The sequence below is a fragment of the Magallana gigas genome, chromosome 9 (genome assembly GCF_963853765.1).
Source record: "Magallana gigas chromosome 9, xbMagGiga1.1, whole genome shotgun sequence".
NCBI lineage: Eukaryota > Metazoa > Mollusca > Bivalvia > Ostreida > Ostreidae > Magallana > Magallana gigas.
In genome coordinates, this window is record NC_088861.1 from 28,173,772 (window position 1) to 28,200,250 (window position 26,479).

At 32.6% G+C, this 26,479-nt stretch overlaps 2 protein-coding genes and 1 long non-coding RNA gene across 4 annotated transcripts in view; 2 read left to right on the forward strand and 1 right to left on the reverse strand.

The window, feature by feature from the left end:
• LOC105332977 (temptin-like) overlaps nt 1-26,479 on the reverse strand; it is a 140,417-nt gene that overhangs the window by 67,810 nt on the left and 46,128 nt on the right. The gene's annotated exons all lie outside the window — the stretch shown is intronic.
• Nucleotides 17,166-18,292, forward strand: LOC136271160 (uncharacterized). Its single transcript, XM_066070541.1, has 2 exons — nt 17,166-17,383; nt 17,606-18,292. The coding sequence occupies exons 1-2, from the start codon at nt 17,179-17,181 to the stop codon at nt 18,067-18,069; spliced, it is 669 nt and encodes a 222-aa protein (XP_065926613.1). The 5' UTR covers nt 17,166-17,178; the 3' UTR covers nt 18,070-18,292.
• Nucleotides 22,286-26,031, forward strand: LOC105323885 (uncharacterized). Of its 2 annotated transcripts, none has more exons than XR_010709394.1 (5): nt 22,286-22,973; nt 23,506-23,639; nt 25,209-25,346; nt 25,477-25,596; nt 25,894-26,031. It is a non-coding gene; the product is annotated as an uncharacterized lncRNA (long non-coding RNA). The 2 variants fall into 2 exon arrangements; XR_010709393.1 differs by having other exon boundaries at nt 25,477-25,527.

Here is a 26,479-nt window from a genome sequence, read left to right on the forward strand (position 1 = left end):
CAATCTCGTTTACTTGTCTTTAGCGTCAAAGTGTTACTTTCAACATGAAAAGACACAAAATTTTCCAACTTCAGTGTCTAGAATGGTTGATTTGACCATTTTTTATATAGTTCAAAAATCTAAAAGTCAAAAATCGAGATCCAGAGGTAACAGGACGTAGACACTGGCTAGTGAAAAGGAAACTGTAATGTACTCTTGTAAATGCGTCTTTATTTTGGAGGGTGATAAAACACACGATTGATGACCAATGACTATATGGTATATAGATATGACAATATGTTGATAGACTCTAGATGATACATGTAGATGTAAGACGATAGACGATTTACTACCCCAAAAAATGGAGAAAAAAAAGTATAAGTAAACTTATTCAAGACAAACACGAATTCATCGTAGCAATTATATGTAAACAATGATGAAATGTATGACTATCAGATATATATATATCAGTGTAACCTTATTCAATTTATCATAATAAGATGTACATCCAGTAATATAAACCTAAAATGCCCTAGCAAAGTTTGGCGACCGACAAATGTAAACAAAGATGCTCTAGAGGCAAAATCGCTGGTCAATACGCTAAATAAAAATGCATATATAAAAATGTCATTGACAACGTTACAAACAACGTTTTTAATTTTGTATAACTGTCTGAAGAGCCGACATGGCTGAAAGCGCTAACAGTAAACAATTTATTTAATTTGGACTGTCGCATTCTGTTTTATTTATTTAAGTAAAAATGTATGTAAATGTATCAAAATTGGCTGTTTTCGAAATGGTCTTGTGTAGTCTGTGTTATAATATCCAGCTCGGCTTTAATTCTAACATTACTTCTGAACAAATCCCAGATAGCAGCACATCGTTGGCCCAGTCTCATAATATGGTTGTGGTCCAACACCAAATATTGATAGTCAGTCATGTATCATGAGTGCAATGTTGGGCTAACTGTTGGCATATTATCATAAAACTCTAGAATATTCTTTCCGGGATTGAAATCGGCCTTAAGTTTGCCCAATGTCAACCAAACTTGTTGTAAATTTATCAAGACCCGATACTCTAGACCACATCTTGAGTACACGTTATACATTGATATTGTTATTATGAGTACACGTTATACGCTGATATTGTTATTATGAGTACACGTTATACACTGATATTGTTATTATGAATACAAGGTATACACTGATATTGTTATTATGAGTACACGTTATACACTGATATTGTTATTATGAGTACACGTTATACACTGATATTGTTATTATGAGTACACGTTATACACTGATGTTGTTATTATGAGTACACGTTATACACTGATATTGTTATTATGAGTACGTTATACGCTGATATTGTTATTATGGATGCATATAGTGTTTTGGCTGTTTTTATTAGAGAGTTATGATTTTTAACTCTTAGGGTCCGCCTCATTAGGGGTCTATTTATTATAATATTTACGTTATTGTAAGCGTGATTGAATTATAATTTCGCCGATATTCTTGTGTTTACTGTAGGCGATTCTAGGTTCATTGGTAAGTAGTTCTTTGCATATTGCATTATTTTTAAGGACATTCCAGTATTTCAGGATGCGCTTTTTGAGATCCCTAAAAATGTGCGTTGTACTTGGTTATCAGGACATTTGGTTGCCGTTGTTTGCATTTTAGATCACCAAGTACTTTTCTCTATTTGTGTTTTCCATTTTACGAATAATGGAATATATTGCATTTTTAGAGTAACCTCTCTTTGAAAGTCCGTTAGAATTGTAGGTAAAATACAAGGATCACTGGTATTCTTTGTATGGCTGATTCATCGCCTTTTATAAACCTTTTAGAGACAGAAGGGTGGTGGGTGTATTTTTCTGTGTAGATATTGAAAATTGTTTGTTGGTTTTACATATGACTTAATATCAAGTATGTTATTGTTCTGAAACCTCACGCCTTTGTATATAGTAGTGTTCAGAAAATTGACGCTTTTTTCTAAGATTTCATACGTGAATTTCAGGTGTTTGTGACATGTATTGCCGATGTCAAAAATTCTAAAATTTCACTTTGTGTCTCGTTGAAGGCTATAAAACAATCGTCCCTAAATCGCTGGTGGTAAAGAACTTGATTGGCGAATTTGGATTTTGACATTATATAGTTCATGACTTCATACATTCTTGTATTTGAAACTTCTGGAGATGGTATTGCACCCATACTACATCCTATAATTTGTTTATAATTTTTTCCATTGATCTCAAAGTACTTGTTTTCTAAGACGCATTTCAATAAGAATATAAGATATTCGGTCTCTGGATAAAGAATGTCAATTTGTGGTTTGTTAGCGCTTTTGTATGCTTCACTGACTGTTCTGAGTAATTCGATAAATTCCATGTTGGTATACATACTAGTTACATCATATACAAATAATACCGCTTCTGCTGTAAGTTTGCGAATCTCGATTTTATTGATAAAATTGGCGGTGTCCTTGATATGAGTTGATTGATTTTTGTACTTTGGGAATGAGAAATTAATCATCATGTTCGCCGATTTTCCGTGCTGGTGTATCACACCGTAAAATAATTGGGCGGCCAGACGGCACTTGTCTGATGTTGAATAGGTAATTTTGAAGGGCGTATTGGACTTCATTTTGTGTATTTTAGGGAGCAAGTAGAGGTGGCCGTATTTCCCTTTGTCAAAATAATACGTGCATCGATGTTTCCTAGCAAACTTGTTAAAGTCGTTAAATATGACTTTTTAATGTTGCTGTTTTGTGGAGTTGGTATAAATTTTAAGCCAGGTGAAGTAGATCTTTGTTACTTATGAAAATCAAACCTTCCGTCTACTAAACAACTGGTCGATGTATTAGGGGAATGTTATTGATTTGTCAAAATCCTTCGGAAGATATCAGTTTAAGACAACACGTGGCTTCAAACTACGACTCATTTAAAAACGGCTAACAGAAGTTAATAAAAACAGCACAGCTTTTTGTAAACGATCGGATGATAATGAATAAAAACAAAATATTGCAACTATTATGATATATTCTGGTATCACATGATCGGTTAACAATACTATAGTAATTTGAGGTTTAACTAACAATGGTAGTTATTACACTTTTCATGTTCTTGATAACGAGGGTTTAGATATTCCAATATCAGAATATTGCGTATCGCATTGTCACAGAAACATTATGTTCAATTTGGGTAAAACTTGTTTCAAGAAGTTTTAATTTGAACATTCTATTGGTTAGCTATGAAATTATAAGTGTTAATATGGCCTGCCTCTTGGTTGTAACCTGTGAGGCCTAGGTCTGCGGAATTGTCCTCCATGTGGTCTTTTGGACTGGTCCCGCGTTTGGAGGTTAGATTAGGTTGCCGTTGCTAGTCTACTTCTAAACTCTTGGATTTCCGTTATATGTTCCTGGTTAAGTTTTGTAATGTTTTCGTCAACGCGACGCTTTTCATTTTCAAAGTCGACGGACAAGCGCCTTACAGTTTAGACACAGGGCGAAAAACCATCTTTAAGCAAGTCCTTAAAGGTGGCTTAAAGGTGACTTAAAGGAGCTTAAAGGCTATACAACCTTTAAGCCGCCTTTAAGTCACCTTTAAGCAAGTGCTTATAGGTCCTTAATGTCCAAACTTCTTTAAGCTACCTTTAAGCCACCTTTAAGCCACCTTTAAGCATCTTTAAGTGGCATTTACGCTCTCTTTACACTGCCTTTACACTGTCTTTAAGTGGCCTTTAAGTCAATATTGATCAAGCTGAACAATAAAAACATATACATGTATTAAATGCAAAAGCTCTTTTATAGAGATGGGAGGGATCCATCCGAGTGATAATATAATTTCCAAGGAAGGGGGGGGGGGGTGTTCCAGGCAGTTTTAATCGTCGCTCCATTAAACACAGATCGCTATCATCAGCACCGCTCTGATGGACACAGATTGCCGTTATAAAATTCTTTATAATTTTTTGGGGGTTTCAAAATTATTGTAGGGATGAGCGCAGTCTCTGTATCTTAATATGTGCATAAAACTAATTAAAGTATGTTTGTTTCCTATTATAAATTAATCGGTGAAAAATCTCTCTCTCTCTCTCTCTCTCTCTCTCTCTCTCTCTCTCTCTCTCTCTCTCTCTCTCTCTCTCTCTCTCTCTCTCTCTCAGTTCATCCGGTTATTAAACAAAATATAGATAATGAACCAAAAATGCATGATTTAATTTGTTAATCGGTTTAAGGTTTGAATTTTTTTTTCAATTTTCATTATTTCTAACTCTAGATCTGCTAGATACATGTTAAAGATGAAAAGACTCTCAACTGCCTTTGTTATATCGGGCAGGATATTACTGCTTTGTTTGTCTAGACATAGTTTTGTTCGTTTGTGTATATCTAATTAGAGTCTAGTATTGTTTGTCCAACTTAAGAAAACCCCTGGAACTAACACAGAATATACAAGATATACACAACAGTTGTGTCGTGTGCCCAGGTGCATGTATGTGTATATCTAATTAAAGTCTATTGTTTGTCCAACTTAAGAAAACCCCTGGAACTAACACAGAATATACAAGATATACACAACAGGTGTGTCGTGTGCCCAGGTGCACGTCAGGGTTTCTAAAGGCGTTGAATTTTAGTATGTACGAGTATACGATAAGTCTAGTGAATAAAAGTTAATTTACATTTGTAATTCATTTTTAAAGTATTATTTCCTAGCTCTGGGTTTCAAAGATGTTACGTCTACAACTTAACGATACATGTATGTAAGAGTAAAATCTTGAGGCTAATTAATTAATGTACCGGTGATCATAAATAGGGGTTGATTATTTAAATATATGTATAAGGGTAAATATGTCAAATATACCCGGCTTGGCACATCATACAATTGTATGTACAAGTCATTTGCAATTGCCACATGCAGTAAATACGTCACCGGTAATTGGTAATTTTGTTTGTTATAGAATTGATAGTTTATAAATCATGTACATACAATTACATGTAAATATTTAAACATATTGGAACGGCGCCGCGATCATGAAAACCGGGAAAATGCGGGAAATTGAACAAATACCCTGATAGTATCAATGCATTTAATAAAAGAAATGATTTCATTTTCTTTCTTACATTTTTATAGCTATAAATAAGATGAACGTATATCTACTCGGTTTAAATTTATTAACTACATGTAAGAAAGCCTACTATAGTGAACCTAACGGTTTCCATTTAGGTGTAATATATTTTTGTCACTGAAGACCAAGTTCCGTATTTCATTCTAAATACATGCATGCATGTAATTTATAAATTAGATATAATTGATTGTTACAAACTGAATGGTTTGTCAAAATCTTTTCAAGTAAACACACTCAATACATTGATTCAATATCCACTGATATATAGGATATAAAAACGCTCTTATATATGTAAGTTCCCGTGGCGCAGAGGATGTGTGGTGATGCTAGTAAACTAAGGATCCCGGGTTCAATTCTCGCCGTGGACGGTTTTTTTTTTTGTTTTTTTTTTTCATTTTTCTTTCTAGAACAAAAACCGTTTTAATACCTTTTCTTTCATAAAGTTAATACATTTTGTTGGAAATTAAGCACAATATTGAATAAAAAAATTTTTAATGGCTTAAAGGTGGCTTAAAGGTGGCTTAAAGGTAGCTTAAAGGTGGCTTAAAGAAGTTTGGACATTAAGGACCTATAAGTTGTCCTTAAAGGTGGCTTAAAGGTGGCTTAAAGATAGTCTTTAAGCTGCCTTTAAGCCATCTTTACGCTTTCTTTAAGCCACCTTTAAGCAATACATATAGCTTAAAGGTAGCTTAAAGGTGGCTTAAAGATCGTCTTTAAGCTACCTTTAAACACCTTTAAGCTATCTTTAAGGAGGACTTAAAGATGGTCATTCATCCTGTGAGAAGTTCTGGTTTCTAATTTGTTTACTTTCCATTTCCTTGGCTTTAATTTTGTCCTCCGCATAGTCAAGGACTAACTGGGCTGTTTGTCTATTCTGGGATTCGACCAGATCTCACCAGAATTTTTCAAATTTCTCATTCCCTTTGGTGTCCAAGTTTATCCCACAGTAGGACCGGGTATGATATCAAGCCGGGAGTTTTCCTGTCTGGATGTCGTAACGCACTCATTTCCCTCTGGAAGAGTGATTGTCAGATCAACGTCCGGAATAACGAAAAAAGAGCTTCCTTGTTAGATGGAACCAAAGCGTCATCCATTCTGGTTTCAGAACTGTTGTTCAGGATATTACTATTTATAGATGGTTTCATAAGTGGAAGTTTGTTATATTTATGGAACCTATTGGAAGAATGAGAGGCGTTAAATTGGTATACTGTCTTATTTAATTTTCGTACGGAACAAATTTTATGGGTGATGACCACTGTAAATTGGGAGATATCTCTGTACTAACGTTCATTTGAATAGCTGGGCGGATGTGACAGTTGTGAGGGGATGCAAATTGAAGTTCTTTGAGTTGATCTTTATCACTCAATGTGGTCTGAGGGAAGAGACCCTTATAAATTGCTGAACGCTGTCACTGGTAGCGATCCACGGGATGATGCCGGTGGGACATTGTCCATGATCATAAGTTCTGAAAAAACGACATCAATCAACCACACTTGTTGAAAATTTATCAAGACCCGAGACTGTAGTTCATTTGTTCTTGATTTCTATTTTATATAAGCTTAATATGCCAAAAACTGTTGATAGAAATATCAAAATAGTGTTTAAATATGTTTTTTTAGTGCAACATAAAGATATCATAATGCACAAACTATCTGAACGTGTGATCTGCGTTGAAAATTAGGAAGTTAAAGTAACAGTTCTCTCACTATTGAGTTTGAAAATTGTTCATTTTCTACTTGAAAACCTTCTGTCACAAAATAATGTCCCTTATTATTATCTGAAAGTATGCACATTTCTTTAAACCATTTAATTTAATATAGTTTATTTGGCATTTTTAAATATGAAGATGCAGAATTCTTAGACTAGAAATGACATATAATAGTTATTAAAAACACAGAAAAAAAAATTCTTAAATTTGTGCTTTTCTTAATAAATTTATTCGGTTTTGTTGGTTTTAAAATATTTTAATTCAATTTAAAAATGATTCTTCGAGGGTTAACTTTTTCCTCCTAAGGGTTTAAAGGGTGTGAAAATGACCATTCCTTTGTAAAAAACTAAATTTACTAGTTATCCCTCTTCGAAGAATGATTGTTCAAATCTTAAGAGTGTCATTTACCATTGGCCTTGGCCTTTGACCTTTTTAAATTTTATCTTGAGCTGTCAAATAAAACAAAAATACCCAACTGTTTAACATTGTACATGTATTTTTTTCTGTTTAAAATTGCCAATGTCCAGGCAAATAATTTCAGTAGTTATAATATATCAGTAATATTTAAAACTTATAAAATATATGATTGCAACCATGAGAAAAATGTTCAACAGTATTTTAAATAAAACAGAGAAATAGTGTCAAAACATAAGACGTTACTTCATAACGTAATCTAAAAAATGGAAATCTTAAAGGGCGTTACATTCATTTATTTTAATTTTATAATTTTTTATAAATTCAACACGTTTTTTGGGGTTAACTCTTTCAGATTTATTGAGAAGCGCATTTTGTTTTTGTTTAAATTTCTCCTTTTAATTTAGATTCAACGAAATGTGCTAGTCCAAATATTGGCTATGTTTTGAAAATAACGAAATTAAATCCTCAGCGAATATTTCTGCTTCTACAGTAATCGTTTTGGATATTATTTTATGTTGTTATTAATTTTGATGTACATGTATATGTTTCTTTCTTTACATCATATCGATATTCATGAACAGCAGATGCTAAATAATTCAGATAATCTGATATAGTTTAAAAAGAGAATTCCCAACCTATCAAATTTCAACATTCTTAAGCAATGACTTTTGTTGCTATTGTGTTAACAATTGTCCAGGTATAAACATTAAGGTATGTTGCACACACTATGAAGTCACTTATTTTCTAAATCATTATATAATGGATATCTGAACAATATAAGAGACATGAAAAACATCTGGTTGAACGAGATCAATATGGCACTCAGTTTTCACTCATAATTCCCCTAATAAATAACTGCTGATTAAAACGCCGTAGCCTACATGTATGTATAGAAATACAATTTTAAAATGTGTTTTCTTTCTGAAGTTAAGTACAAAAATTCCCTTATTTTGGCAGAGTTTTTTACTTAGTTTAACCGCTTCTATGGTAACTCTGATCATTTTTGCTTATGTCCAAGCAATATAATGAGTTCAAAGCTGAAAGGCTCCTTCTATGATGATGTTATGCTTCATATGTCATGTACAGCTTCTTTTTGGTAAAGGGGGGGGGGACGTTTAAGAAATCTTAGATATAACAATGTATGAAGTTGAGATATTTCAATTATACGGGCATCGTTTCAAAATGTTCAATCATATATTTACTTTCCTTTGTAAATAATTCATCATAGTTACCAGTAGTATTTTGTACGTGAAAACTTGACTTTTGTTCAAACTGTAAAGTCTATCTATATCAAAATGAATTAAAAGTCAAAAGTCAACACTCTTTCGTTTTGTTTTAATCTCAAAGTTCATCATTGTGTAGGGAATCACGCAATCTAAAGAAAACGTGTAAAATTGTCAACTTCTGAAATTCTTTTTATTCCAAATTGAAGTATCCAAAGGACTATATATGATATGGGCCTAAAATGGCCCCCTTAAATGAACATCATCATTTTACTGTAATTATTTGTTTTCTTTATACAGATATATATGTGATGTTTTTACATTATGTTCATTATGATTCAAGTGCCCATAATTTAGAAATATGATATCATAAAGACAACCTTTTCCCGCCATTTTTTGCAATTTTAGCATAAAACGGCTTGTTTTCAAGCAGTTTTTCTTTCAGAAAACATAGAGCGCATGCTTGAACAAACAAAATATTTTAATCAGAGATGTAACTACCCAAGACTAATAACTGACAAAAAAAATTTCCTTGTTGAAGCATGCGCTCTATATTTCCCATTCGTTAAAAGATGGGGAAATGTCAATTGACTGAGTTTGGTTGAATTATAGAAATAGCGTCACTTCTGACGTTATATATTGCAAGTGAGTGCAAATAAATCAAACAATTAGGCAAAAAATATATTTTATATCAACTCTTCTAAAAATTAGCATCACATTTTATAGTTCCCGATACACTTTAAAAAATGGCTAATTATGGGGGCCAAATTCAACTCATATCATATATAGTTCTTTACAGAAATTCTTTTATTGCAGTCATTTTACTTTAAATTTAGACAATTCCCTATGTCAATTACAGTGGATTTACACAGAATGACACATTATAAATTACTATTTTAAAAAGAAAAATCATAAATGTACTCGAGTATTCTTCCATTGCAATTACCTGCATCAATCTTAATTGATTTGCAAGGAAAAGTGCATTAGAAAATTAATATTTCATACAGAAAAACAACATCATTTTTGTTGTACTTAAAAATCAGAGAAATTTTTTATTGTAATTTAATGCACCAATATTGGTTGATTTAGAATGAATGGTACATTATGATATGAATAATTTATACAGAATATATATATATATATCAGGTATCCCACTCCTTAATATCCTTTTATCAACAATTTCTTGAAAAGTATATCATTGAAATCTATAGATAAAACATACTTTGAATAAACAAAGATAATTGGGGGTCAGTGTTCAATCTTCTGAGATTAACTTTTGACCTTTTTGCAACTAAAATGCGATTTCAGCTAGATTAGGATTTGTTGTCTGTATTTTTGATTTAGCAAAGTTATTTCTTGAAATATCATTTTTAATTATGTCAGAGTGAATAGAGGGATTCCGAAAAACAAACTTTTTTGTGTGACCTTTTTGCAAAGACATTAGACATATTCTCTATTAGTTACAATTTGATTTTAGATAACAACATTTTGAATATCAAAAATTTCCTATGATTAAACCAGTTTGCTTACATGTGTATTCGGTATCATTTTGACATGATAAAACATTGGGGTCAGTGATGTCAAATTTTAGATATATGGCTTCAAAGGTATAATTCTCGCAAAATTTGGGTTAAAAAATTCAGATGTTTACTATATATTTGGATGAATTTATGCTAAATGTGCCGTCTGTCCCTCTCTCGAAATTTATTTTTGTACATGTCACACAAAACCTTTAGAGCATGTCACAAACCTATCAAATATTAAATATGTGAATAATGAATAAAGTATAATAAAAAGAAAAGTATATTGAAAATTCATTAAATTGCTCGTTCTCATTTTCGTCTAAAAAACCTTCTGCACGAAAAAATAGTTCCATCAAAACTTGTTTGTTTTTTAAATTCAAATGAATTTTCTTTATGAATGTTGTGTTATTATGAAAAAATGAACCCATTGTTTAATTTAAAATTTAGAGAGTCTTTCATTGCAATCACATGCGTCAATTTTAATTTATAAAAAGGACCCACACACGATTTTAGATGAACATTTTATTTGTAAATTTAATCTATTAAATGGTTAACTTGATCCATCAAAATTTGAATGTTAGATGTCAAGTAACAAGCAAAATACAGAGGAAAAAGTCATTGTTATGCAAACAAAGCCCGAGTCTAATATTTGTAATAATGTAAAGTAAAGAAATAACCATTCTTTGGCAAATTAACTTGTAGCAAACAACATAAACTGGTTCAATGTGTTCATGATTAATCTTATCAATAACAAAACGCAACATAAGATTGAAACTTAATATACCAATACAAAACATATGTAAACTTTAACAGGTATCGCGCTTTGTTTACAAAACAAAGAATTCCAACCTCTGTATCTCGCTTGTAAATCGGTATTTGATTTTCAAATTTTGACAACCAATTAAAAAAAACATATTGACCATTCCAGGTATTAAAAAAAAACAAAATTCTTACACTCGGAACAGATAGGGTCAAAGGTATGACAAACAATCAATCAATCATATTTGTAGATGTATCTCTTTCAATAGAACATTCACTGTAAAGACACTAAATAGCATTTTATTTGATTTTTCGTATGTATTAATTGAATATACATCAATAAAATAAAAAAAATGTGAAGAGTATACTAGGATTGAATTAAAATTGAAGACAAAAATATTTGTAGAGATGACGCCAAGCCAAAGGTGAAGCCAAAAATGAGGTCAGGCTTTTTTTGAGACCAGGCTATGTGGCCAGGTCAGGCTTTTTAGTATGACTATCAAAAATTATCAGTTTCATCAGCAATTATAAGTAACAACAGTAAACGTATCAGTAAATAGCAGCAATTATCAGCATTGACGGGTCAAAATTTAATAAATGTCATAATTTGTCAGAACAATCCAAAATATCAGTACTTCTTTCGGCCAGTAGTAAATCATGCATTGCTTCTCAAAGTTAAGTCACTTTTTCTTGATATATAAACTTTGAAGATGCAGACCTAGTCCCTGATATATGTTAACTTTTTATTTGTGTTTTAAATGTTCCTATCAAAGTATTAAAAAAAACAAATTTAAAAAATTAGATTTTAAAGAGAAATATTTTCATCACATTAAATTTTGTAGAAAAATGAGATACGTCACGTTCCGCTCTGCATAATGTCATTAATTCAATATAAACTGGAATCGATTGGAAATACATTGCGCGCATATCATATCCCTTTCTCTTCAAGTAAATTCTGTATGTGAAATATTTCAACATGAGTGTTTGGCATATATTTCTCCTCTATTTTCTCAAGTTTGATGCTTTGGAAGGTTCTTCATTTTATCAACAATTATACTTGTTGGGAATGGAATGTGGAAATAGTATCACAAGTCACATTATTTTAGGGAGCACTAGAATTGTCAGATCTAGGGTAAGTCTCAAAATCACTGAGAAGGATAGTATTCAAGAGTAGATGAGATGAAGATTCACAATTATATACTATATTTATTAAGATAACTCCTAATGATGAATATTAACATCGGCACAGTTCAATGCGATTACTGTTGTTACCTTAAAACAAATCCAGTCAAATTAAACTTGGTTTTATGAACGAAAAAAGTTTTTGAATATTGTTCTATCGGCCGAACGTGCAAAAGTAAAACTTGGGTTTATTATTTTTATGAAATATACTTTGTAGATCGAATGTGCAGCTCACTGCTTGATAACTTCAGGCTGTGGAACTATTTTGTTTGAAAAAAAGATCGAGTACGGACGTGATGGGTTTTGCACGCTAGTCACCGTGGCGACCAGAGTAAGTCCGTACGTTTTGGAAAGCAACTCGTCTGTGTGCTTCATGAAGAAAGCGTCTGTGGAAACATCCACTGAAACAACAATAACAACTACGACTACACCGGCAACAACGACACCAAAAACACCGACACCAGCAACAATGGCACCGACAACAACGACACATGCAACAACGACACCGACAACAACGACAACAAAAACACCGACAACATCTATTGGAGAGGTATGTCTACTTTGGATTTTACACGGTTAATTAGCTGATAGATATTTTCGGGCTTTAAACTATTGTTTCTACTTCTACACAATCATGTTTGGTTTAGTTCTATCTAAATAGCATAAGTGTTAGTCTATGAAAGTAACAACATAGTAATGAGAACTTTGCATCACAAATCGCCACAGCGCAAAAGGCAAACGCTTTTCTGCTTTTAAACATTGTCTTGTAATCAAGGTATTATGGGATACCTCCATACTAGACGTTCTTCCAACTGAAATAAACAATGAAATCAAGCATAGTTTTATAAATGTTTTCTTTCTCAAAAAAGCTACCTCACAGCGTAGTGCAATGGTTTAGAGCGTTAACTACGAATCTGTAAGTAATGAGTTTGAATTCCAATGGGGCTTTTATTATTTTTTTTCAAAAAAAAATTCAAAATATATTTTTGGGTCAATAGTTCAAAATTTTAACTGGTGAATCTATTTTGATTATAATGTACTTTTATCTGCAACATTGACATATGTCTCATAGCACCTTAAACGTTTTAACTACTTTGAAAATAGTTTTTAGTCAAGTTCAGCTTCTGTATTCGCACTATATCCTTATCACTGCGTGGCACCTCCTGCAATGATGATTGTAAACCCCGTACATTAAATTCACAATAGCCCGTACGATTCACAATAGCCCGTTAGTTATGTGCATAAACTACTGAAACTGGTTTCCTAGCGAATTTTAAATTATATATACTTCTGTCCATAGGGGGCAGTTATTCGATGCACCGGAAGTAGAAGTATAACGACAATAAAGCGCTGAGCTATGGCGCTTTAAAAATGGGCCATTGTGACAACCATCACAATGACCTTTTCAGATTATATGGGTGCCGTTTGATTTCTGCCAATACATATTTCAAATACTTTATATCATAAATGAATATAGTAAAGAATATATTTATTATTTTATTACATTTTTATACATGTAACACATCCAAATAGCGATATATCGTTTATGTGCCTTAACCCTGTATAAGGCAAAAATTACGGCATGAGAGATTTGAAGTTTTCATCAATTGTAGCGTATAAACGCTTATGCAGACTGAAAATATAAGATTACTTGTCAAATGCCAAGGTCATGTCACAGACCAGTGAATGAAATTCGTGTCTGGACCATTTTCCTCAAAGACCCTTTTTGACCTCTGCTACCCGCATCGACTTGGATAAGGATGTGCAATGATCCTAAACTAAATTCCTTCGTAAAAATTTGAATCTAATGGCCCTTTAAGCGAGTCTCCATTTCAAGGATGCCAAGTACATCGCAGAATAGTTCAAGCATGCCTTTGCTTTGATTAAGAGAAACTAGCAACCTTGAAGTGTCTAGGTAGAGAGCCAAGCTCATATATGTAACTACTACTAGTATTGTATAAAGTGTAGTCTGGACGGTGTGTTTTCTCGAAAAGCAAATATGTACATTGTAGATAATGCTTCACATAAACGGTACATGTGGTTAATGAGTTTGCACTGACCTTAAACAAAGTTTTCAAATCAAAGTTCCAATTCATATCATACATCAGTGTAACATACCCTATAATTTATGTTGTATCTTCCTTTGGTCCAATCTGGTTTAGACTTTACCAGAAAAGAAAAGGCATTTGCTGTGACTTTGAACTTTAAATATTTCATCTTTTGATAAAGCGGGACTATCTTGGATGCTTACAATCTCAAGGATGGTGAACTTAATTTTTGAACTCCAAAACCTGAAGTAGATCAATTACTATCGTCGCAAATCACGGCCAATATGTACGATCCTCTACCATATGGCCGTGGTTGAGGTGAGAATTCGAATACGTATTTACTAGACAGAATAGTGCAAAACATAGTCAGAGATACCCATTGATGCGACCTTCTATTATCCAAAAGCAGTTTACGTAACATACTATAATAATATATCGTTGATACAACAATGGCGGCGCCTAGGGTTCGAAGGTTAATTTCATTGGTTAAAAATGACGTCATGCATTAGGAGTGAATATGCAAGATCTCGACGATTTAAGTGCTCAAACAACCACGTGTGAGAGAGAGCTATACAGACCCTGGCTTTTGACGATAATCAGTATATGTATAGGGTATGCACGTTTTTAATCGGTTTGTCTCTTTTGCGGCAAAAATTTATCTTTTTGCTTTTGCTGTCAAACCGTAGCTGTTAGATTTTTCAGGTTTTGCACACATATTCAATAATTAATAATTTTTAATAAAAGATAATATACAAATCAGGAACCATGCACATGTTGTGAAAAAGATGTATCACTGCATGGATTTGAATTGCTGTTATCTCAATATTGAAACATCAAATTCTATTTTCAATTTGAACAGCGATATTAGGAGAACCAACCTGTTTGGTCATTGACCTAAGGTACGGTAAAAAGTGAGGATTTCCGGAAAGCTATTTTGCACTCTACGTCAAATAAGTTTGAAATCAAGATTTATAATATTCAATCTTTCATCCCTTTTCAACCATAAACATTAATTCGTTCGATTTTTGTCCTTAAGGAAATGATGATCATTGTAAATGGAAAGCACTTTACTCAGATTTTAATTATCATCGTTAATTCGATATTGAGATTTTTAATTGAATAGAAAGCAATCGTATCCACAAATTAAAATTGACACTGCGGTATGCAATGGAGCTAGGAAGTTGGACATTTTAAAGGATTAAATCACAAAACAAGCACTCCGTCACACTATCACAACTTCACACAACACCCCGTCCTGCTAATGAAGCTTCACACAGCACGCTGTCGCGCTAACAAATACAAAATACATGGTTACTGTCTAAAAATATATGCGATATGCAATTGCAACGCCTAATGCTATAAATTATTACATTAACAGTTGACATCTCCAACCGCTAATAGTAAATCGCCGCTTAATGATACAATTCAATCATTTAGCGGCGAAAATGCACAGCAACCTTAGAGGCCAATAACGACACTCTCAGCAGTTATTATTTATAAACAAACGTTTTATCAATTAGCGTAATTATCGTTGCAGTCGAATCTTTTGGTAGTTATAATAAACAATTGTATAATTGCTCGTAGTACTTTTATGAAAAAATACTTTTTCATATCTCTGAATACGCTTAATATATTTCTGTTTCATTACTTGTATTTGTATTTTCTACTATCATTAATTAAACTTTCAACATGCAGTAAAACAGACAGACGTGCAAAAAGACAGACACACAGGGGGGGGGAATAAAAGATTTCCCCCTCTCCTCTGGAGTGGGGGTATAATACATATATATGTATATTGTATATGTATATGTATGAATATTTTAGCGATCATTCAGTAATCTATCTGAAATTCCACCAGCCCAATTCATTATAGCAATAAATCTAACTAATTCGGAATCCGTGGGGTTTTGAGAAAGTTTCACCAGTCCGACATATTTGTCTCGCATAAAATGATACAGGAATTGCACGTTTAAATACACCACTTTCTGTTTTTAAATAAGAGACACAAACGCCTGAACGTCACCATTAGCGTATCATAGGATCCGTCGACAGCCTTTTTCGTACTTTTCTTCGTGTTCGGTGGAATTGTGAGAATTCATTTCAATCATCGTCGCCAACGGGGTTTTCAAATATGGCATTAAAATCAATCACAGGTTTGTTCGAGGTAAATATGCAACGAATCAAGATAAAAATCCAAACCTCCAAAACTCAGATATCATTTCGTCTTCTGTTCATCGTAATCTTCTAGAGTTTGTCCGCTATCTGTTTCCTTTGCATTGCTGAAGATGATAAAAGGCACAATGTTCATTAAATGTAAATCATTAATGGGGTTTTTAGGTTTCATGATGCATCCTGACCCTTTGACCATGTTGACCACAATGAATGAACTACAACTAGCTAGTTTCATCTCGTAAAAAAAAAGTTTGCACATTTTCTGAAAATGATGCAGATTGGTGACATCAACATTTTGGCCCTCAATGGGATATTTTTATCATGCGTTAAGACAAATGCTTAGCGATGTTAAGTTAAAATACCAATACATCAAAAGAACCGTTCATTAGCTAAATCATAGGTTAAAACAGATTTCGCATACATAGTATAACTATTTTGTGGTGTTGTGTAATTCATACCATGGTTTCGGATTAACGACCCCGGGTAACCTCACTCAACTTCGTCTCGTGAGTTTAAACCCGGGGTTGTGAGCCACGCCATGGTATAATTTGCACAGCACCAGAAAACAGTAAAAAAGTATGGTATATTTATTACTTATACCATTAAGCGGCGTTGTATATTTAACGGTTGTTACAACGCACACCTGAGATTTTGCAAATGACCTAACAAATACGCCATAATTACCGTTTGGTGTTGTATTTTATTCACTGAAATCCATTAGTGCAATCCGTGTACTTTATAATTAATGATGCCTTCTGTTGGATCAATTGGAAAATATGACAATGTAAAAATCAATTTTACCGCCAAAAAACCTCTGATGAACGGATCTTTAAGCAAGTCTTCACCTTCCTATTTACTGTATCATAATATTAAACGGATTCTGGCTAGATAAAAGGGAATTTGATTTTGACTTGAAATAATAAGAAAAGGGATTTCCAAAAATATACATTTTACGCTATATGAACATAAATGTGTTGTTTTTCATTACGAATAACTTTCTTGTTTAATCAATTTCAGACCATCATTGATATAATAGACAACCTTTATGACATGTGCGACATGAACTCTCAACACAATATAGCCATAGTTACTACCAATGGGGTTTATCTCTATGACGACGCCGCATCACTGACCACTGGGGCATGTAGGAATATGACCAATGCAGAGTTGTTCCAAGGATTCGCCTCCCTCCCTGATATGAGCACGTGGAAAGCTCTGCTTACCTACACCAATACTTATATTGACCTATTTACAGGTATGTTGTTTTGTTTAACTAAGCAGCTGGCGAATGGTTAAATAATTTTCACATGCAACTGAAGCAATGCTTTCACAAATCAAATAACATTAAATGTATTTTAGAATCTATCGATCTATCTATTCATCTATTCATATATCTATCTATCTATCTATCTATCTATTTATCTATCTATCTATCTATCTATCTATCTCTCACTCATTATAGTTCTACATCTTTCAGATGCTGATCAAGTGTACCGATGGAGTAGTAACAATGGAAATCTTGTCCCAGTATCAGGGTATCCCAAAACCAAACAAACTTACATCGCAGATGCCGTTTATTACACTCCTACAAACATCTTTAGCGGTGCTCACTGGTCGGTTTACACACACATCACCGGCGTTATGACCTTTTACTTCTTTGACGCGTCCACAGGCACAATCTATTACCACCGCAACCAGCAACCTCATGAGGGCAGTTTCCCTATCAGCGACACGACAAACGTAGATAACAACGGGAAGCCATTAAACCTGTGGTACAATCTTCCCAGCAACGTGGTGGGCGTCACCGAACAAGACACCTGGTCCAAACGTTTTATCGTCGTCGACGTTAACTTGAATGTGTATTCCTACTTTTTAGACGACCCCAATAACGTCAACACTTCTCCGCCGGAGTGTTCCCTGCAGGGACAGTTACGGTTGTGATTGGGTTCATAGTAACTCTTGTACAAATGTACTTTATTAAGGGGGCTAGATGGTCGTGGCCAATTGATGACTGTATTGATCTCCATTAGAAGAAGAGCTCTGTATAACAATATATGATAATACTCAAAATTGAAAGCTAAAGATCGTGATTTTTTTCCTTTAGTAAATTATACTTTATGTCTTACCAGATCATTTCTAATAATTTAAAGTACATCTGAAGGGTAATTTGATGACCGATCAGCCTCCTTAACGTTTTCATTAAACTTCAATTTCATCCTAAACAAACAATAATTAGATTTATGTATCAATTATTGACATTCTTTTATATTCTTTGTATATCAAATTTGAGTTGGGTGATAAAAGTATACTGGTATATAGATTCATTGTGATCGTTTATTTAAAACAAAGGTTCCCTATGCATAGCCTGATTGATTGGTCAATGGTTGTTTGATATCTTATATCCCGTGAAAATTCATTTATTCGTGTCTGTGAATTCTGAATAGTGAGTGTAATAATAACTATATATATAGAACTTTTTTTTCATGAAGGATGAAAGATGCAGCAAAAATTCAATTGAAAATCTACAGCACCATTGTAATATTTTCAGCAAGCATCTGTGTGTATAGCCTGATTGACTTGATTGTTTGCTATTTTAAAAACCAGTAAAAATCCTTTATTTGGTGTTTGTGAATTCTTTACAGTGAGTGTAATAATGACTATATAGAATTTTTTTTATTTACAAAAGATGATAGATCCATAAAAAAACTCATTGAAAATTGTAATATTTTAAGCACTTGGTCATTTAGTTTACAGTACAGGCATCGCGGATCCCGTATTTTCCGTGCACCCCGCCGTCCAGATTGCAATGCAGTTAAAGACAGTTAAAGGTGTCTCAGGTAAAACCGCGTAAACAATGTACCCCGACATAGAGTCGTCCAGCAAGTCAACACCGCCACGGTCTTGAAGATCAATTACACGTGAACAAAAGTATCGAACTGAAACGCGAGTTATCTCCCTCGACAAAAAATAATTGATAGCTACAAGTATACATGTAACTAAGTATAGCGTATCATTAATGGAACCATCTAAAATAACATGATCTTTTTTTATTATTTTGAATCGTTAAATTCAAAGTGTGTTTTTAAATAAATCAGTAGTGTTATTTCATTTAAAAATTGACATTGTAATATTACAAATCATTAAATTACCGTGGCCTATTTAGTAATAGATAAGCATGGTTGGCGGTCGAATTTATATTTCTTTTTTCCTTTATTTTCTTCAATTTTATCAAACTGTGAAGAAGTATTGAAACCTTTCTGTTTAAACTATGCAAACTGCATAACATAATTCAAATTAATGAAAAGTTCTGGCTAATCTATGTCTGTGCGATCGAGTTTCAACAAATATTAAGCCAGTTTGCAATCACATTTTAAAAAATCTATAGCATTCATTTGTAAAATTTTGAACACTTAACCATGTAGTTTAAATGTTCATTTGTGAAATCATAAAGTCACAATTACCACTAAATTGTTTTTGTCTCGGTGTTAGCGAGACGTATTTTTTTTTAATTTAAAAAAGGCCATTCTTTGTTGAATCCGAATTGACTCCCTCCTAAGGTACTTTCTTTGAGTACCGTTTTGGAACACTTCACTATATTTATTGTGTGACCCCCAGAAGACTGTTTAGTTTTCTGGCAATATACACTAAGCACTCCCCTTAACGAAATACTGGCTTCAATGCAAGTTAATTTTATTTATAAATCCTGTCGTCTGAGGAGAGCATACAACCGTTTATCCGGTAATGTTCACGGTAATCTAATTATTGCTTCTTTTCCGCGATCCCTTAACTTGTAAAATATTCAATACGCAGAAATTATATCTGGTATTGTTTGCTTTAAGAAACTTTTTAAATAGCACAAATGACTGACGCAAATAAAAAAAAGTTTCATATTTCCATATTTTCGCAAATTTTGTGACACGCGAAAAACGGCCCGGATATACGGTACAACACGTATATATACATATACAACCTTCTGATACAGGGTTCACAAGCCATGTTTGCTACTTATGTTAACAAATGTTATAAAAGCAATACTCTCCCTTCAGCATTCAGTTTACTTACTGGTCGTTTGTTTTCGAAATCAAAAATCATTTCTTCAGTACAATATGTAATGTCAACTTTCTCTGTGTTTAATCAATCTTTTTTTCTAATTCAGAAATACTAGTAGTCTTAAGAAAAGATCAACAAACGTAAATGTTAAGTTTGCATAATTTTACAAACGTCCTTTGATTAAATAAATCTAAATTAAGCTATGTTGCATCTAAGATATAACTATTTCACTTTGAAATTAAACAGCAAGGATATACGTTGATCAAAGTGACCTTTATGATATATATGCGACTTTAGAACATCAAACAACAAAATTAATCCGTCTTTAATGAATGCCAATGAACGCTTATATTTACGAGCACGAGTCGGTTGATGACATTATATTATTCTGATATATTTTATTTCTTAAAGGGTAAATTATCGATATCGAGAAATTCCCTTCTGCTATACTTTCTTCCAATAAACATGCATCAGTGATGGTAAAAAGGATAGTACGCAGACAGGTCATTGCTTGCAGGTTTTCGGCGACCCAACTTATTTCAAATTTGATTTTTTTTCTTTTTGAGTAAACTGAACATATAAAAAAAAAATTAGCGTCTTTGAACTTCGATATACTATGAATGTCTTCAATACAGCTCAAAGTGATATTGGTTAATATATTTCATGTCGTAAAATATAAAGTTAAGTTATACTTGGATTTCAACCTTTGAAAGTCTTGGTAAAATCTTCATATTTGGTTTAACTTTAATATACATATTACTCATTAATTTAGGTGGATCATCATTAATTGCATGTCTTAAAGAACTTTTCTAACCTTGGTTCTGTTCAAACCGTAAAATGAAATATCTATTTAAAATGAACATTCTCCAAATAACAAAATTTGAATTTGACCAACGAATTGATGATCTGCTTCATTTTATCCTTCTCTAGTTCTGTTAACATGATTGGCATCTTTTGAATCTTTTATATTCTATAAATTGTTACACATATTGACAAAACCAAATCACGATCTACCGTGACCCAAACTAAATGTCCGCTAGTCTACATGGGCATTCCTTGTTCATTAAAACCTTATTTCAAACACATTTCAATATTGTAAGCAATGTCCCGTTCTATTTTTTAACTAATACGTGAATACAATAAATTACACACGTGTATAGTGCTGATTGTTGTCTTATTTTTGCAGTATTGAGAATGACTATCCGATGGAGTATTTTTTTCAGCTATTCTTCACTGAATCGTAGATAAACCAACTGACTGACTTCAGACTGAGATCAGTAACTAGATGAATGAGGGTGTGAGAAGCATGGTGATCTGGAAGTCGTCTGGAAGCTTTTTTTTTTTATTTTTTGCTTCTTTTTTTTTTTGGGGGGGGGGTCTTTTTTTCGCCACCTCATTTATACAGTTGATATAACTATATACACTTGCGCGCATCCTCATAGTTTTAAATTATTTGATTCAAAGGTTTCAATTAAGTAAAGGTTTGGTTTTCAGAGAGATTTTTGCAGTTATGAATATTGATGTTGATAAATTTCATTGTTATTTTATCGATATTCATTGTAAAAAAAATCATGTTATCAAAATGTTATAAAGCAAAAATAAAGAGTAGCCAACTGGAAGCTGAATTTCTGTCTTTTCTTTTATACAAATTGGGGCGCGGGCCACTTCTCATGTAGAGAAGGAGATTTTCCAGTAAGACGCCTTGGCCGGGGTACCCGCCTGGTGTGTGTCTGTTGGAAAACGTAAGATCCCGTAAATCAATTTCAAGTTATCAAAGAAGATTTAATTATATCTTTTTTATTATTGTTGCCTTCCTCTATATTCTTACATATATGCCGTAAACGTGCGTGCCTAAAATTGATAAATGCGTACCAAGTACTTGTTATTTAAGGTCGACTATAATAGGAAAAAAAAGAGAAGGGTCGTATTATCTTTAATAAAATCAACGTGAATACCAGGACAATTAGCATCTTGTTTTACTGATATTAGTTTTACCTTATCTGCAAACTTCTGTCTCTCTCTGTCTGTCTGTCTGTCTCTGTCTGTCTCTGTCTGTCTGTCCCTCTCTGTCTGTCTGTCTGTCTGTCTCTCTCTCTCTCTCTCTCTCTCTCTCTCTCTCTCTCTCTCTCTCTCTCTCTCCACATTCAATTTCCCAGCTGATAAAGATTTTGTACTTAGAAAAATCAGAAACGTTGTTCAATAGTTCTTACTTTCCTGCATGTTTCAACATTGGTCTTTTACATTCGGAGCTTTATGAAAGAGTAAACAATATAGACGATAACTCGTTACAGAGCCCGCGCCCATGATCGAAACATTTTATTATTCATCATATTTCGTACAGATAATCCTACAATTCAAATCATCAGTTACAGTAACTAATCTTAACAGAAATGTAAGGACTATTGTACCGTTATCAATGTTAGTCTACAGGTAAAAACCTCTTTCAGGAAATTGCATTGATTTTTGCTAAACACATGCATTGTTTATTATTAATATTCACTTTGAATTCAATGTCTCTTGAAAACTAAGTTTCCTTTGTGTAAATTGTTTATTTTTGTCTGAATCATAACTTCCTCCTAATTATTGAAATGTTTTTAAAAACTTAATACATAATGCAGTAAACACATTCCAGGAAATAAAAGTATTGACACATATAAAAAGGGGTATTTCACTAACTATTGTGAGTAATGTAGAAGAGTTAAAAACATTCGTTGAAAACACAATATGACATTGTACCTGTCCGTTCTTTACAGTTTAGTTTACATGTGTGCTGCTCCCGACGTTGGATTACGACCGTGAGATTTTTTCATATTTTCCAATTTTTTTTATAATTCAAATCCATTACTTTGCAGATGTATAAATGTTTGTGTTTATTTAGATACTTCCATTCCATTTATATATGTTGTCATCATATTTTTGAATGAATTTTTAGAATGAAGGGATAGTTTTATGAAAAATAAAAATACTGATATCAACTTATGTTGAATTTCTTACCTGGATGGTTATTTGATTTTTTTTATTTCTTTTATCGAAATATTTTAAAAAATTATTGCACTCGATTATTTTTTTTTCATAACTAAAATACCAAGTTACTGTAGATTTCATGGCTGAATAAATGAATTAATTCTGAAAACTGCATGGATCATTAATATTAAATGTCTTTTATTGTCAGCTTTATTGGTATAGAAACAATGTTATAGTTACAAGAGATGAAAAATATTCTTGTTCCAATGTGATACTGATAAATTTTTTACTGTATATGCATACATGTATTACTACAGTATAATTTTTAAAGAAGTTTTTCAAATTTTAAAAACTGCTTTCCAGAGGGTACTGCGGCCCGGGATATTTTGGATTGTTTTGTGGAGATATTTGCCCATATCCTCACTACGGAAAACTCTGTAGTTTCACGTGTTCTTGCGCAAAAAAATATTGCAGTCATGTGAATGGATGCAAACTTGGTAAATATTATTATACGATTATTTTTTTTATTTTGAAATTAGAAAATTTCAATCAAATTGGAAGTAAAAAGTTGTAATGCGGGGCTTTTTTCCATAATTTCTTCCTCCTTCAGTTTTAACGCTAAAAACTAATTACTTCAAAGAGATATGTTTTAAATGGATTTTTTATTACAGCTTGATAAATTTAAAGCTATAAAAGTATATACAACCAATACATGTTATACACCTGTTGATACCCTACTTAAATTTGGGCACAATTAATCGTTGAAAAACTTAGAAAGAATTTGAGTAGATAAGACGTGTGAAATGCCTATACACGAACGGATAAGCTACTGAAAATTAAAATATCAACAAATCTGATATTTTTTCAAAAAATATTCAAATAGTATATATTTAACACATCATTGATTTTTAATCTTCAGATATGTACAATACATTGAATATGTTGACTCAAACAGGCGTATACTATTAAAACCTCCAAAAGTGCCATTGTTTTAGAACTTCAATGCCTGTTCTTTTATAGAGTGGGTCTGTGCTCCATATTTTTCTTATAGCCTAAATAAGGTCTAATGGAGAACAAATCGAATTCTATCGTCGAAAACGTGGAGAAATGACCCACTATACATTAAAATAGCATTTCTATCCCAACAATTGAACGCTTTGGAAAAATAATACAAGTGCGTAAATTCGTGGCCAAAGTCACACGTAGTTTTTAAACAGTTTAATTTGTTGTGCCTTAAATGGCTCAGTGAGAAGAGCACCAGACGTACGCTAGCCTTATTTAACTAGAATTTCATGTTTTGGTTTCGATACCACCAAAATTTAAGGTAATGTTGTTTTTTTTTAATTGTTTGTTTAATTTGATAAATACTGCATATAGTTAGAAATAGTGCTTTTGCAAACTTGTATTACAATATATTTGAATATACTTATTTGGAAAAAAAATTCATAATTGTATTTAACGACTAAACTGAATTAGCATTTGAACAATCTTATTCCCTCCCCCATCTTTGTTGCATAAAACATGTAAGTAAGAAAAACAAAGGTACATAAAAAATACAAACTAACAAGTACTATCCTTTTAAGAAAAAATGTGACATATATAAAAATTATAGGTGGCCAGAGGTGCGGTCTAAAATCGCCAAGCTCAAAACAGTTTTTATGATTTGAAGCTATTTACTTTTAAAAACGTGTCTATACCCTATTTTTAGAGAATTTAAAAGCAATGAATGAATTGCATGTTTTTGGTAGTGGAGGACAGGCTTTAAAATTTGGTCGAATTCAGTTGTTTTTACCGGCAGACAGATAGAACGTTTCCAAAGCAAAAACTAAACTTCATAACATGTGCAGCAAAGAAATATAATAATTGATATTAATTTAAGCTATCGAAGAAACAAACTGCTTAATTCAGTCATATTTTTATCCTTTTGACATTATAATTGAATGAAGGAAATTTGTGAAAAAATGGTATTTTGAGGAATAAACATTTGTATATCATTTTTTCATCGTAATTGTTATACACTCTGTAGATTGGAGATTTTAAGACTTTTTGAACATATCAAATATTAGTTTCCAGTTGTCCATCCGGATTGTATGGTTCGTTTTGTGAATCGAAGTGCACCTTTCCGTCCTATGGAGTTCGTTGCCAGCTAAAATGTCTTTGCCCAGAAGCAGTCTGTAACTTTTCAACCGGATGTCAAAGGAAAAGTAATTAATGCAGTCATATTTATAAATGAATAGATTTAATTGATATATTATACCAACATTGATAATTGTGAGTAATCCATACATAAATATGTATAAATAAAACTTTTGGCTTTTTTTCTTGATTCTGCAGGTATAAAAAGTCAAGCTGTATCTTCCCTGACAACTTTACCTATCATCAAAGGTACTGCAAATAAGAAATTATTCATACATAAATCTAATTCAATGATATGGACTCTAGCACATAGTGCAGGTAATGCATTTCAAAGTGTTATGCTTGATTTCTCTTATATAGCTGTTAAACACATTTATCTAATGACGTTTCAATACCATTGATTTAAAAACAAGATAAAACAACAACCACGCAATGTCATTTAACACACGCAGTAAAAGAGGAGTTAATCTCCGAAAATGGCATTTGGTAAGCCCCAACTATGTTAATAATACATTCATTTTATGAATCGATACATACGACATATGTACATACTAGATTATAGTGACTACTTTATAGATGAATTTACGTTTTGTTTATTTTTTCATGATTTTGCAGTTGTGAATAACCAAACTTCCCTCAAAACTTTAACTATCAACAAAGAAACTACAAATGAATTATTAATGACATCGATGTCTTATACAACGATGTTGACTCAAACACCAAGTGCAGGTAATGTTAATGCTTAGCTTCTCTTTAAGAAATAAGGTATCATTTTTGGATGTCTATCGGGATATAGATACGGGTTGGTCACGTGATCAAATCCCATAAAGCCCGAAGGGCTTTATGGAAGATTTGTTCACGTACCAACCCGTATCTATATCCCGATAGACATCCAAAAATGATACCTTATTTCTTATATTTACATTTGTTGCAAATTATGACATTAACAATGCTCCATACTTTCTATTTTGTGATGACCTAGAAAGCCGCTTCGATTAAAATGACGTAACAAAAAATAGTGCAACAATGTTGCAAGCATTTGATTATTGTGATAAATGAATATGACACTACGTTTGAGGAGACAACACTTATTTATCATTAAAAAGGGAAACAGACAAGAAAATTCACTTGTACAATTGAAAAAACTGATTGAAGCTTGGCGGAATAGTACCATATGTGCTGAAGTCGCAGAGCGGATAGA